The sequence below is a fragment of the Lycium ferocissimum genome, chromosome 2, assembly GCF_029784015.1.
Source record: "Lycium ferocissimum isolate CSIRO_LF1 chromosome 2, AGI_CSIRO_Lferr_CH_V1, whole genome shotgun sequence".
In the NCBI taxonomy this organism is placed as follows: domain Eukaryota; kingdom Viridiplantae; phylum Streptophyta; class Magnoliopsida; order Solanales; family Solanaceae; genus Lycium; species Lycium ferocissimum.
In genome coordinates, this window is record NC_081343.1 from 51,209,227 (window position 1) to 51,224,605 (window position 15,379).

The 15,379-nt window shown below is 36.0% G+C and overlaps 1 protein-coding gene across 2 annotated transcripts; it reads right to left on the reverse strand.

Moving 5' to 3' along the window:
• Positions 1 to 987: 987 nt before the first annotated feature.
• LOC132043492 (probable LRR receptor-like serine/threonine-protein kinase At1g07650) lies at positions 988 to 13,503 on the reverse strand. Of its 2 annotated transcripts, XM_059433966.1 has the most exons (24): positions 13,180 to 13,501; positions 12,908 to 13,085; positions 12,031 to 12,102; positions 11,876 to 11,944; positions 11,731 to 11,802; positions 11,574 to 11,645; positions 10,169 to 10,240; positions 10,001 to 10,069; positions 9,847 to 9,918; positions 9,669 to 9,740; positions 9,502 to 9,573; positions 6,302 to 6,370; positions 5,780 to 5,845; positions 5,303 to 5,368; positions 5,174 to 5,209; positions 5,047 to 5,087; positions 4,379 to 4,755; positions 4,104 to 4,299; positions 3,655 to 3,807; positions 3,133 to 3,251; positions 2,808 to 3,018; positions 2,382 to 2,619; positions 1,689 to 1,839; positions 988 to 1,480 (listed from the first exon to the last, which is right to left on the reverse strand). In XM_059433966.1, the coding sequence occupies exons 1-24, from the start codon at positions 13,280 to 13,282 to the stop codon at positions 1,118 to 1,120; spliced, it is 3,009 nt and encodes a 1,002-aa protein (XP_059289949.1). In that variant the 5' UTR covers positions 13,283 to 13,501; the 3' UTR covers positions 988 to 1,117. The 2 variants fall into 2 exon arrangements, with proteins under 2 accessions (XP_059289949.1, XP_059289957.1); XM_059433974.1 differs by lacking the exon at positions 1,689 to 1,839 and having other exon boundaries at positions 1,216 to 1,480; positions 13,180 to 13,503.
• Between the last annotated feature and the right edge of the window lie 1,876 nt (positions 13,504 to 15,379).

Below are 15,379 nucleotides of genomic sequence, written 5' to 3' on the forward strand. Positions count from 1 at the left end.
AACATGCTTACATTTGGTTTGTGACCTTTCTGTGAATACAGACTAGATAGCATCATAGATTTTTATTTTTTTTAACTTGCTAATATAACTTCAAAACAGAATGTTAATTTAGAACTACCTGCTAGTTTCAATTTGATGCAAATTTGCTACTTAATGCCACTAACTTAAAAGTGTAAAGCTACTGTTTGAACTACGAATTTCTAAACATATGACAGTAACACTAATCACAAAAGGGTTGGATGGTAGTACCGTCCGTGATGTCATTTAGTTTACTCTGATACATGATATATTAACTGTACGAGTAATTTTTACATTTGTTCTGCATACTGTTTGTGAAAAAGAAAAAAAAAGTTATTGGTTTGTAGAAATAAAGATATTATTTTGAGATTATGTTATTTTGTTATTTCTAACTCAAATATTTTTATGATAGTTTTGATCATCATGTCGAAGCTTGAGTTTATGACACTTGATGTATCCGAAAAGAATTACCTATCATGGGTACTTAATGCTGAAATTCACCTAGACGCCAAAGGTCTTGGTGCCACTATTACTCAGGATAATACAACATCGAGTTAGGACAACGCGAAGGCAATGATTTTCCTTTGTCATAATCTGGATGAAGGATTGAAGGTTGAATACCCGACAGTGAAAGATCCACTTGAATTGTGGACTGGTTTGAAAGAAAGGTATGACCACATTAAGGTAACGGTATTACCCAGGGCTCGTTATCAGTGGATTCACTTACGGTTACAGGATTTTTCCATTTAAAGAAAAAAAAAACTAGTACAAATTCTGTCTTTGAAGAGAGGAGATTAAAGGGAGAATATGTTTCATATATGACAACACTTCTGCAAAGCTCACTTTAGAGTTAGCTGTGGCAGAAATTGTAACGTAAACTCCTTCCAAAGCATTACTATTTCTTCTTTCTGATTATTCTAAAGCATCAAAATTAGGGTGTCAATTAAACGAAAAAATGACAGAAGCATAGAACAGGCTATGACCAAATATTAACTTAGTGTAGAAAGCAATAATTAAAATATACATTGTGGTAGGATCAACATTTCCTTCTTCATCGTTTTTCCTCTTTTAGAATACAACATCGAGCAAAAAGAAAGACTTATTTAGAGGTAGATGTAGAAGGGAAGGTAGAAGAAGATCGATCAGTATCCTTTGTGTCAGTTGAATGAAAGGGTGATCGGTTTTCACTAGAATTAACTTGCGTCTCATCATATTTGTCTCTTAGTCCTTGAATATTAAATTCATCACTGTGGACGGTTGAATCTAAGTTAGACTCAATAACATCAAAACGACCTTCAAGCATGTTCACTACTGCAGACATGTTTGGCCTTAGTGCTGGAGATGGATTAGTACATAGTAAGGCCACTTTAATCATCCTCAATGCCTCCTTCTTGTTGTAATTGGAACCTAACCTTGGGTCCACTAGCTCCAAAAACTTTCCTTTTCTTTGTAAAACCAGGGCCTGAAAGAAGCACAATGATTGAAATGGAAAACTTACGAAAGATACTTTTTGGTCTATGCATTTTTTTTTTTTTGAAATACTACCAAGTCTACTTGATCAACACAACGCATTCGTTTATAATAAAATGAAGTTCTCATCAAGCAAACGAAGACGTGCTTTAAATGTTCACTATTCAGGGAACTGATATTATGAGATGCTGATTTCTTACCCAATCAAGAAGACAGATACAATTCTCATCACGATTATATTTCATGTTGTTCTTCCCAGCAACTAGTTCTAATACAACCACCCCAAAACTGTACAAGTCTGCTTTATGTGTTAAATAACCCCAGAGTGCATATTCAGGGGCCATATAACCTCTGCAAAACAAAGTAACAAGTTACTCATGCAAGCTTGACTGAACAGGAGTTTCTTAAAAGGCTTAAACTAATACTATTTACCTCAACACTAGGTAAAAATGGACAGCAGAAGTAATTGTTACTCCTTCCATTGTAAAATTGACTGCCGTAGTTCGACTTAGATGATTATGAAGAGAATAATGTAGATGATTGATTATGAAGAGAATAATGATTGACATCTACTAGCTTATCATAGTAGTAATATGATGGGACTTTGAAACAGTTCAGATCATGTTAATAAGAAGTTTGAACATGGATTTTCAAAAGACGAGTGGCTTTAAAGAAAAATGTAAAACGATAAATAACCTTTTTAATCTGTTGAACTCTTGGGATCAGTAAGGTGCTAGCCATAACCTTTTGGAATTATATAACGAGGAGTAAAGATTACATTCAGGAAAAAGTGAAGTAACTGATACGACCTAAAATGGAAGGATGACATTCAAAAGGGAGTATTTAGAACAATTAAAATTTGATTAATCAATTAGAGTAGTTTAGAAACTCACATAGTCCCAGCAACCCTGGTGGTGACGTGTGTTTTCTCCTCATCGTGAAGTTTGGCCAGACCAAAGTCCGAGATCTTTGGATTTAGGTCTTTGTCAAGAAGTACATTGGTTCCTTTGATGTCTCTATGAATCATCTTCAGAGGTGATTCTTCATGTAGGTAAGCCAAGCCTTTAGCTATGCCAACACAGATCTTTTGCCTAGTTGGCCAGTCAAATTTTGGTCGACAGTCATCAGGACCTGCAATTTACTGTGAAATTGAAACTAGGCCCATACTCACACGAATTCACACACACATATATATGCACATAGATGAAGATATAAACTTGAGAACATTATTGGTGGAGAATGGGATCACAAAACTTTTTTTGTTTGGCCCAGTGTCCTTTTTCACTTGTACCTAAGTAATCCATGAAAATACCACTTACCAAACAAAGCATGAGATAGGCTATTGTTCTCCATGTACTCATAAACAAGTAAAAGTTGGTTCCGTTCAACACAACATCCGTAGAGTCGGATGAGATTTGGGTGATGTAAACCTGACATCATGCCTATTTCATTTACAAATTCACGGTTCCCTTGTCTTGACTTGGATGAAAGCTGCTTGACCGCAATTATAGTACCATCTGCTAGTGTACCCTGAGCGTTAAAAAAATGCATGAAGTTCATAAATGTTTTGCGATAGCATCCATTAGGAATTCCACAGGAGGGGGGTAAGAAGGAAGAGTTATTAGAATTCCTATACATATTCACCTTGTAGACAGCACCAAATCCACCTTCACCAAGCTTGTTTGCAGAATCAAAGTTACTTGTGGCAGCTTTAATTTGTCTGAAAGTAAATATACCAGTTTGCAGATCTAGTCCTCTTAATTCTACAAAACAGTAAAAGAACAAGTTTAGGATGTTAGTTTCGCACAAGATAAATGAAAGAACATTTTGGCTTGAAAAGCATAAAAAAGGTTAATGGAAAGTTTGCACCTTCAAACCCATATCTATCATCCTTGTCTTCCCTAACCTCTAAGCTCTAACTAGTGAAATCATGAATTTGAATAGCATATAAGCATATACGTTTAATGTGGCAGGAAGTTTTCCAAAATAATAACTACACCTAGTATTGCATTTGTACAATGATTCACATCCACTTCAATTTGCAAAAAACCACTCTTTGTCACTCCATTTTGATACAACTCGAAGAACCACGTAGAATGCGACAGACAAAAGTTCTAATTACATTCTATTTGTCAGGCATAGACAAAAATTGAGGTTTAGAATCACCTGGTTCCATCAATTTCCTGTTTCTTCTTTTCCTCCAAGCAACAAAGAGAATCATCAGAATGAGAGCTAATGATGACATCAGCGCTGCAGCTACAATTCGAATCCTCTTTTTCTGATTAGAAGAGGTCTCTGGCCGAGGAGGGGGCTTGAAGTCTAGTTACAGAACAAAAAGTTCAAGAATGTTAGACGCCCTGGAATTTACTTGTATGCCAGAAATCATAGATATTATGCATAGCTTATTCAACGAGACAATATTTAATCAACATCTTCTAGAGCTTCAATTATATAATCCTAGTCTTGTACGGATTCCAACTCCGAAAAGGTCTTAACTTTTACATAAGATGCAAGGGTGAGTAACTTTTTTGAAAAAGACTGAGTCTCGCTATGTGACAAGAAGAAGAGAAGAGATGCTACATATAAGAAATGAAAGTGAAGACAGAGAGTATTACTAGCTTCCAGAGAGATGGCAGATACTAAAGGACCATAGCTTCCTCTGCTTGGGATTGCTGTAGTTCCTTTCCCAGCATACTGAAAGCGCACCTGTACAGTTTTATCTTTTACTGTTACATTAAACTTTTGTTGCAAAGCTTTATCAACTCCTCCGGCTATTCTTTCAATATCAAAATCTTTAAGCTTCAATTCGTCCTGCACCCAGTTAAACTAAATCAGCTGAAAGTTAATTGGATATTTTACCACATTCTAGTTCTCTGATATGTTGGTTCACCTGTATGTATACATCAAATATCCGTTTTCCAAGACTTTGGAAAGATCGGTTGTCTCTGTAAACAATTTCTGCGAAATGTAGTGTCAAACTGTAGCTTCCATTTGCTAAGCAACGTGCAAAGTAAGTCAAAGATAAAGGGGAGAGGTGAGCTGTCATGTAGAGCTGAGATTCGTCTCCCTTGATAGCAGATACATTATCTGCTTTGTAGTCATTCAAGGATATGTTACTACCCCAGAAGTGTCCTGTACTGCTGGCTCCCCAGTTCCCTTTCCAGTAAACAAATTTTGCAGCACCAGCTGAGTCTTCATCTGCTTCATAAGTAGTGTCTCCAATAGTTACTCTTCCTCCACCACAATTTATGTGCAACGAGTACTTGTCTGCGATATTCAAACCAGAGAAAGGTTACTGGAGATAATGAATATATTTCAGAAATATAAGACAATGACAAAACTGTTCAGTTCTTGTAGATTGTCGTAAAAACTATCTAGTGCGCCAATGTTTTCCATGATCTAACTAGTTTACCAAAGGAACCAAAATTATGCCTTGCTAGTTCTTCCTATTTATTGTCAACAAGAAGCTGATAAACTACTGCATAATGGAACAATATCAAACACAAGACATAAATAGAGAGGGTAGAATTCAAAGCTCTGCAAACAGTGAGTACTCACCCTCTGAACATGGTTTTATTGACAAGCACTTCCCGTTCTCTCTGAAGTAGTTGAAAGAGGTGTCAGAAAGGATAACTCCTTTTCAAGAGAATAATAGTCACCAGTTTATTTGAAGTTAAGCACTTACACAAAATTCTCGGCCTTAAAGCTTCTGAATAAGTTTCTGATAAGAAAAGAAAACCAGACATGGAATCATATGAACCGAATATACGTAAAAGAAGATAGGAGAAAAGCGTACGAAACACAAGGATCATACAGGTTGTCCCGACAGGTAGATGGTTCTGAGCTCTCATCGAACTTATTGTAGGAAAGGTCTATCACGCTGCATCAAAGGTGTCCGACATGGTTAAGAGTTCATCAAGTATTTTCAATCTAATGAGAGGGACCTTCACTTAGAGAAGACAGATTTAAATGTAATTAAATTAATGACAATTCAGCTAGTTAAATCTCAATATCTTTATTTATTGCCTATCCATGATCCAACTCATTTCACAAAAAACTTACGAAAGGCCAAGACTCAAGAACTCAAGTTCTGGACTAGAGAACTATGAATGACTTTTTAATCTGATTCTCTATGCGAGCAACCACATTTACTTGTGACATTTAATGCTTCCTTCTCTATCTGTCACCCTGTTATATAATCCTATGCTGAAGCTATACATGTCCTTTTCTAAATTGAGTTCAAAAGAATAACTAGTGTATATGCAAAAGCAAGACAAAGAATTATACTTACTATCTCATATCTCGAGTAATAAGCCACTTTGGAATTCGCCCAACAAAAGCATTGCCAGTCAGATACCTAGCATGCAGCAAATATTTGATTTTTAACTAGGAGATCTCAAATTTGAAATGCAATATCTGTATTACATGTTCAAGAATATGACCCCATCTATCAGCTAGACAAAAAAATGGAAAGAGATCTCCAGCCAAATGAACACTCATTTTGTATGCAGCTCATGGAGAGAGTACTACTGAGCTATAGACAAACCATCTAACATCAAAATCTCAAAACTTCGTGGGCAAAAAATAAGAAATATCATGTAAAGGCATTTGCCATCTAATAATGTTTTGGTCATTAAGGCTATTTTCTGCTTTCCTTCAAACAAAGAAAAGGGCTTGGGCATTTGGAAAGGATACAGAAAATTGATGGATGGACCATCAACACTCATATAGTAAGACTAGTATGATGAAACAAAGATGCAAAAGAAACATTTCCACATATAATTATAGGACTCTTCATGTTGTTCTGACTTACATGGCCTCCAATTTAGTCAGGCCTTCGAGATTTGCTATTCCTCCTTCAAGCTTGTTGAAACTCAGATCTCTGCCAAAGAACAATAAACAGAGTCAAAACCAAACCAATGCTCAATCCCATATGGCTGAGCCAAATATAGCACAATTGTTAAAAGCTTAATTAAGTCTGGATAAAGGATAGAGAGAACGATAGCTCCGATGACAGGTTTGTACAAGAAGATCATTTTATTTCAAGAAAGTAAGAAGAAAGTAAGAACATTGCTCCATATAGAGAAAGTGAGGTATATTGTTTGCATTTATTCAAGATTCAACAACCCTCTGCCTCTCCTATTCAAAAAGAGGAGGTGTAACGACCCGTTTGGTCGTTATTGCTTTTTCGATGCTTTTGACCATTTCCCGAGCTTTGTTAGCTCACATTTGACCCAAGGGGACCGTGGACATGCTTCCCGAGGTATTTGGATATGATTTGAGTGACTTTGTGGGAAATTTGGGCTTAAAACGAAAAAAAATTGACTCAAAGTTGACTTTTGGGTAAACGGACCTTTTTGGAGAATCCATCAATTCTGAGAAGTCCGGATGGTCATTTAGAACTTGTATGTATATTCGGTTCGGTTCCCAATGCACCCGGGTGCATTTTGGAATTTGGGTTGGGAAATTAGTTTTGAGGTATCAAGTTTTGACTCGGTCAACGAGACCTCCGTTAGGAATTCTAAGGCGACGAGTGCAATCGTAGCGTGTTTTAATGTATGTCTGCATATATGGTTTGTGAGCAGATGAGCTCGGGTGATAGTCGGGATTTCGGGTTGAATTAGTGAAAACTTGGGAGTTTCTAGTGTCTGGTGCCCGCTACGTGGCGGACCGCGGACCGCGGCCGTGACCGCTTAGCTTGTGTATTTTTAGCAGACCATGAAGCGGTCATGCGGGGCATGCGGAAGTGGTGCCGCTGAAGCGCTGGAGGGGCGCGGAAGAGGGTGACGGCAGTCAGATTCATTAAATGTGTGTTAAAAGCCCTAAGTCTTTCATTCATTACCATTCCGACTTTAGAGCTTGTTGGGAGCATTCAAGGCTATTCTTCATAGAAAATCATTGTGGTAAGTTCCTTCACCTTCCTTTCCATTCCTTGTTCCATTAATCACCTTAGGAATCCATTAATCATGCAAGTTTCATTAAGAGCTTGAGGATTAAAAGAGGGTTCAATGGATTCTTCATTCCAGGCTATTAAATCTTGATTTATTGATTGGTTTAGCTTTATTAAGCATGGAATTGATGATTAGAATCTATTATTGCATGATTCTTTCCTAATTAGAGGCTATTTTATGGAATTGGAAGTTAGGGTTTATACCCAAATTTGGGGATTTTGCCTAGAATTCGAATTTAAGTGATTTGTTAGTTCTTCTAGCTTATAATTGATAGGAATTGATCACCTAGAACATTAATTTCATTTTGAGACTTATAGATTCCTAACTTCATCTCTTTAGTTCATAAACCCTATTTGATAGGTTGGGATTTGAGTCTTGAATAGTAGTAAGGTTGAATGATGTTTCTTCTTGATTCTAATTTCATGATTCGGATACGATTAGACTTCAATTATCTCGAGGCTCAAAGGAAGGGAAAGACTAAGGTTTGACTATTGGGGACTTTGTTGTTCGGCTCTCCAGGTAGGTTACGGTTTACCTTATGGTAAGACTTCGATTAGCGAAGCGTATGTTTAGATGATATTGTCGGAGAATGCATGTAAATCTTCGGGTATGAAGTTGGGTTGGATATTATCTTAGGTTGGGCCTTGTTGTATGATTTGGGGCTAGCCACCCGTTGTGTTGTTGACTTATCTTGATCTATTTACTTATTGGCTCATTGTCACGTTGAGACGTTGTGTATTTGTGACTAGTGATATATCATGACTATGATATTGCGGTACTTAACTTGATTGATATTGGATGAGAATTGTGATTCCATTGTGGCATATTGTGTAGCCTTATTATTGATATTACTTGTGTGCCCTGTGTGGTATTGTTAGGGATGGAATTGGTTGTTAATATTACATCGCATCATATTCATACTCATTTCCATGATACATTGATATTGCATGGTTATGGTACTGATGATGATAAGTGAGAGAGTGTAGCCTCCGAGGTCTTTGCCGGAGAGCGTAAAAGAGAGATAAGAGTCCGTGATCGAGAGAGTGCTCGTCGCCGAGGTTGTTGCCGAGACGAGTGGTACATGGACTTCGCGGGTCCCCCATGGGTTGTGCTGCTGAGATGTGATGTTCCATTGTTGGAGTACATGTGTACGGTGCATATGGATTGCATTCATCATACATACATTATTGCATTGCATTGTACCTTTGGTTTCCTGTGATATTGTTGTGATATGGTTGTGATGTGCTGGTTCGGATTGGTTATACTGAGACTTGGCATTGTTGGGTTTAGATGCTATGACATAGGCGATGACCTGTACCGAGGATATGGATTTGTGTTGACTTGTACCTTGTTGTTTTACGTGTTTATCTTGCTTTGTTGTCTTTATATACGTTAGCCAGTCTTAGTCGGCCTATGATACCTACCAGTGCTTATTGTTTGTACTGACCTTCACTTGTTGCATTCTTTTATGAATGTAGAGTACCAGGTTGGATCCACTTCTACCCCTCATGGCTGATATTCGAGGATTGCTGATTCGAGTCTCTTCAGGGTGAGCATGAGGACGTTCGCTGTCGGAAGACTCCTCCTATTATTATGTATTGCTTTTTATTCTGAGACATGATTTTGAGACTATTTATGTATTATTATTTAGACTTATAGTATTTTGTTTAGATGCTCTTGTATGACCAGACCAGATACTGAGGTGGATTTCTTTTACTTCCGCACTTATTTATGTTATATTGTGAGACTTACGTTATTTTACTTTCTTCCGCTATTTTCTATTATTGTGAATGTTGAGTGAAGGGTTGGCCTACCGAGGTGGGAAAGATAGGTACCCGCACGACTTAGTTAAATTGGGTCTTGACAGGAGGCTTGCAGAAGGAAAGGAAGAAAACGAGAAAGTCCTGAGGAGGGTCAGACATGCACAAACGTCTGGTTTTAATGGATTGAACACAGCTTGTATAACAGGAAAAGGAAAAAAAAAAAAAAAAAAAAAAAAAAGAGATCATTAAGGAAAAAATTTAAAATAAATTCTAAAATACATTGAAAGTAGCAGACTTACAGATACCGTAATTTGCTCATTTCAGCTAGCAAATCAGGAATATTCCCTTGTATATTACAGCTTCTCAAAACGCTGCAATCAAAACAAAGTTTCAGAGAAATAACTTTCCTTTGATAAAGGAAGTGTTGGAATCTCCACTTGCAATCCTCAAATTATTAAGTACTCACAATTTAGTCATGCTAGTCATGTTTCTAAGTGGCGGAAATTCTGAAGCACCTCCCTTCAGGTCACTGATTCTTCTGTATATGCATCATCTGAGCGTTAATTATCTTGGTTTCAACTTAGCTTAATCATAAGAACATGGCAAAAAGCAAAGTAAAGTTTCAGAAAAAAACTTAAACTTACAGTTCATTCAAACTGGTCAAAACAGATACACTTGGGGGTATTGGTCCTTCAAATCCAGAACCTTCAATCTCTCTATTAAAAGAGCATATACTACAAATTAGTTTCTACCGAACATTTCTAACTTGTACAAATATTACCAAATGAAAATACTCACAGCATCTGTAGGTTTTTCCAGCTCTCAAAGTTAGGCAGTTTCCCAGCAAAGCTGTTACTGCTTATCCTACTGTCTTGATGCCAAAAGGGAAAGCCAAGAATTCAAATTAACATATGTGGAAAAAAAACTTAGAAATCTCATCTTAGATGCATATTCAAATGCACTTACAGGTCAATCAATTTTGTCAGATTATTGAGTTCCACTGGCCACTCTCCTGTGAAATTATTAGCACTGAGATGACTGCACCAATCAAAATTCATAGAATTAGAATGAAATCCAGCTCACACTTGATCTGCTCTTGTAGGAACACACTATAATTTAAAGGCAACCACTCCTTCATTTAAAGAGAATAAGCTATTGGAAAAGGTGTCCTTGCTAAGCATGGGTAAAGTAAAACAACTTTGAAGAAGCTGGGCTTCAATCAGTAACACGCAAAGCGATTTACGTGAGCAGCAGTGTGTTGTTTGAATTTGACTTTAAAAATGAAAAGGGGGAGACAAAAAGACCCTTCTGTTATTTGAGTACTTGGACTCCTCTCTTCATATGCTTAGTGATCTCTTCATTGTCTCTTTCTTCTTCTTCTTCTCGGGTTCACTATGACTCTTCTTCTACTCTGTTTTTCCTAGATTTGCTTCTTTCTTATGTTTCTTGTCCTTCTGTGTACACATTATCCTCCCCAGACCCCACTTGTGGGATTACACTGGGTATGTTGTTGTTGTTGTCGTCTTCTCCTTCTGTGTTGGTCTTCTTCTTTTCCACTTCTATATTTGCATTTTTTTCTACTCTTCTCTCTCATCCTGTCAAAACAATTTCTTTCTCCTTTTCTTGTTTGTCCTCTCTATTTCATTTTCTATTCTGACATCTTTATACATGTACATTAACCATGTTTAGTAAGAGTTGTTTGAATTAATTTAGTTATTGCTCAATATGATATTGAAAGTAGTAGTGTCAAATTGTCAATTGCAGTTTTGATATTACAAATACTAAATCTCCATATATTAGGTAATATATTGTTTCTTCCCTAAATTATATGCTTTACTTTGTGGAAGGTACACGGTATCTCGCTTCTCACTTAATGCTCTAAGAAGCAAGTCGATTTTTTGCATTTCTTGCTTAGACAAGCGAGATGTGTTTATCATCAAACATGACAAGCCCTCATTGACGACATAAGCTATGACCTAATAAGGTTTCCTCATGTCTTGATGGACGGTGACCAAGTATGGAAGCATAACTCTCTTCATCAAGAAAAACACCACTGCCTTTAGACCTTGCAAAGAACTGCATCCTACAAAGGTGCTTAGACTAGAATCTTAACCTCGCACAACTAAGAACCCCTTTCCACCTCAGAGGTGGTCCTTAGCATAAAAAGTGGCTCTCAGGTCTCCAGGCGACAATGGTTGGCTCTCAAAACATCTCATTTTGGATTGTCATAGTCTTCTCCCTCAACAACCATCTCCTTTCTATTTCTTAGCTTCATTTGAGTTTTAATTTACGATCACATCTTCCACAAAATACAAACAGTAAATTGACTTATTAAATTAGTTAGGAAAAAATAAGAGTAAGGAAGACTTACAGAACCTGTAAATTGACCAGATTCCCTACTTCTACTGGAAGCGATCCATTAAACAAGTTAGTTTCCAAAGACCTGAAAAATTATGATGACTTCAGGAAATTTCAAGTATTCATGTACAGTTGGTCCATCTGAGAAAAGTGGAAGCAAGGGAGCTTACATAATCGTAAGTGAGCTCATATTTCCTATGGAATTTAGGATTGGTCCAGATAGCCGATTATTAGAAATAGCCCTGAAAACATTCAATTCATGAGAGTTCAAATCAAACGTATACATTTCAATGCCTAATAAATAAATTGCCTCACATGAATTCCAGCTTGGTTGATGCCCATTCAGGGGGGATTGTACCACTTAAGTAGTTGCGGTTGAGATCACTGCAGAAAAGGTAAAACCAGAATGATTATAAAAAACGTAAAATTCGAACTGATTTTCTAACAATTGTTCTGGATGCTCTCAGTACATTTTCTTCAGAAACGGTAACTTCGCCAGAGATGCAGGGAGGACACCTGCAAGATCCTGTCCTTTGAGAAATCTGTTAAACGATTAGAGCAGCTGTTGTCAGAATTACTAGAGATATTAGAAATAAGCCTGTCCAGTTTACATGATCTCAATCAGTTTCATAATGCTAAGTGACTATTAAACAAATAATTCCACAAAAATATCCATGCTCATCAATGTGATATTTGAATATTCACATAAAAAAAATGACATTCTAACAATAACCTAATACCATCTTTTTATAAGCTTAAACGTAATACCATTTACCAAATTTTATTTAATCAGATATCAACCAAACCAGTAGAAATAATCCAAACTAATAAGGCCCTCAATTTCCTTTTCCCTGACTTGTGATCTTTGAAAAAGAAAATCCTGAGGATTTTCCCAATATACCTAAAATTTGGTCGTGCCAGTTTAATCTGGACATTTAAGACCAAACATAAGACAAGAATATTTTTGAGCTGCTTCAAAACAGAAAATTCAGTAAAAGGTCTAAACTGAAACAGCTTTAAAGTTGGCAGAACTCTACTATCACAGCAATTTCATAACTTCATCAGATTAACCATGAAAAAAAAATGTACTTCAATTTATTTGTTTTACTTTCCTTTTTAGTCTCTTTCCTTTTGTGGCAACTCTTTAATTTCAAATTTCCATATGACATGTTTAGGACTACAAGATTAAAGGTCATTTTGATACATTCTACATAGACCACAAGATTAAAAGTTTCTCCCTATTTTCTTAAAACTCCATGCCAAGTCATAACCAAACAAACAAATTGAAACGTTGGGAGTATCACTTAACAAAACACATTTATTTGAGATAGAGAAATGGAGACTTACATGCTTTCAACATGACAAATATTACCAGGGAAAGTGCAATTGCAGACAAGAGTATTATTATACTGAGGCATATCTTTCCTTTTTGGTGTGCTCCAATTTGAGTTCCCATCACAAGGATTTAGCTTAAAATCCCAATCTTTTTTCCCCAACTGATCAGCAATTTCTTTAAGAGCTTCAACTGCAATTAATCAAAGTAATGGGTATCAAGTATCAACTTTTTTTTTTTTAACATACATTACCTAAATAAAAAAAAAAAGTTAAAATCCTTTTACCTTCATCTTTAGGAAGTTGACCAGTTTGTGCTTTAATGTTGCTTGCAGTAAAACAAATGACTATGGTAAAGAAGATGAGAAACAAATTGGAGGATCTTGGCATGGTCTTTTAGACTTCAAAAGCTTGAAAATTTAGAGGAATAATCATATGAAAATGGTTAAAACAAAGAGATTTTCGGGCTCTTTTTTTTTTTTTTTTTTTTTTTGAGGAAATGAAGGTGCTCTGGAAAAATAAATGGAGAGGACAAAAGTTGATGAATATGATTTGAATTATGGGGAGAAGAATCAAGGATGATGCATTTTTATTATTATTAAGAGTTTGTTTGTTTGTGGCGTCAGCCGTCATGAAGACACCTTGGACAAGAAATTAAACGTCTACATAAACTGCATGGGTATGGGGTCCCCATTTCATGTATAGGAGAATTTTCTTCTACATAAAGTAATTTTACTCCCTACTCAAATAATAAGGTTGCAGTGGCAGATAGCACTGCGTGTGCGTGTTCATCCGAAATCTCTTCGACGGAAAATTAAATTGTTAAGATAATTTTTTAAGTATCTAGTAAATATTGAATCTCTTTGATTTTTTTGTATGTTAATATGAAACTCACTTAGTAGAAATACTGACTCCGCCACTCACAGGAGCGATCCTATGTGGTTTCAAGTGGGTTCATATGAACCCACTTCGTTAAAAAATAACACTGTATATACATGTATATTTAATCTGTTTTAAAAAACTATATATGTATATATAGTGTTATTTATATATTTCTTATATATTGAACCTCTTGGTAAAAATTCTAGGTCCGCCACTGCCGCTCATGTGCAGTGCAGCTACTAAATTCTATGACATTGCATGCACATATTAAGTTTATATTTTAGAAAGAAAGAAAAAAAAAAAAGAAAAAAAAAATCAGTCTCTATTAGGAGTTATGACTTGGGATAACATGTTCATCTATTTCCTCCCACGAGTATAATTCTAGTAGTAACTTGGAATGAAATCTATTGAGTTTTAACCTACGTTGAAAAATGTAAAGAAGTCATTCTAATACAAACTTAAAGGTGCACGTGGGTAACAGGAGTAAGTATGGTAATATGCATGAAGCGCATCTGAAAATTGTTCCAATTGGTCCAAACTCTGTAGTTTTCACACTATGCTTTTGCCATCTTTTACACGTAAAAACTTAATATATCTGAAGGTATATTTTACTAAGATACACATGGCAGCTTATATTAATTGTCTACCGTAGTCAACTTTAATTATTATCAACTTGTGTTCTCTCATGGTTTTTGACCCACCCCCACCCCCACCCCACACTCTGTGCCGACGGCTGCGAGATCTCTCCCTTCTTTTTTTACGTTAATTGATTTGTCTTTTTTTGATTTATTAAGTTGCCTGTTTTGAAGCTCTGACTATGATATTCAAGAGAACAATTTTTAGGATTACTTTAATTTTTAATGTACTAGAAGAATGAGTACTATCTTTACAAAAGAGGAAAGGTCGCCATTAAACTCAAATTCATAAAACTTTAGTTTGAATTGTGAATTGTGACTTTTTGAAATTCGGACGATCTCATCCAAGACCGTTCACTTTTCCTTGTACAATATGGAACATATCATCAAATATTTGCTTCAGTTGGTTGTCTTTAGTTTTATATCAACCAAATTATATGATTAAACAATTTGTATTTACGTTCGTCATTTTGTTTATACTGCAATCGAACCCAAGTTGGATATAGATTGCTTTTCTCCGCTTTAAAATCTTGAACATACAATATATCTTTCCAATAATTTTTTGGATGACAATTTTGCAGTTGCAATTTACAATTGAAAAGGCAAAATACATAAATAGTTTTTCAACTTGCCACCAAACCCTTGGTAGTGAGCACTCCTCCCGAATGGGATCCTACACGGCGTGAATCCGGATATAGTCGAGGTTAGACGCAACAATCTACCTAACCGAATGAAAAATAAGAAAGAAAAAAAAAAACTTGCCACCAACCAACGATACATATTAACTTTATTTGTAATTATTTTTACGTCTATCAAGTGTACCTCGTGGTCAATATATTCAAGCTATAGATTTTTCACATACTGGATGAAAATGTAACAGTTAGAATTGGTGAAGTCTCTAGTTTCATACTAGCACGTAACTATTAATGGCCAATGTACCGCAAGATGATTTGGTTGTTGTTGTACTATA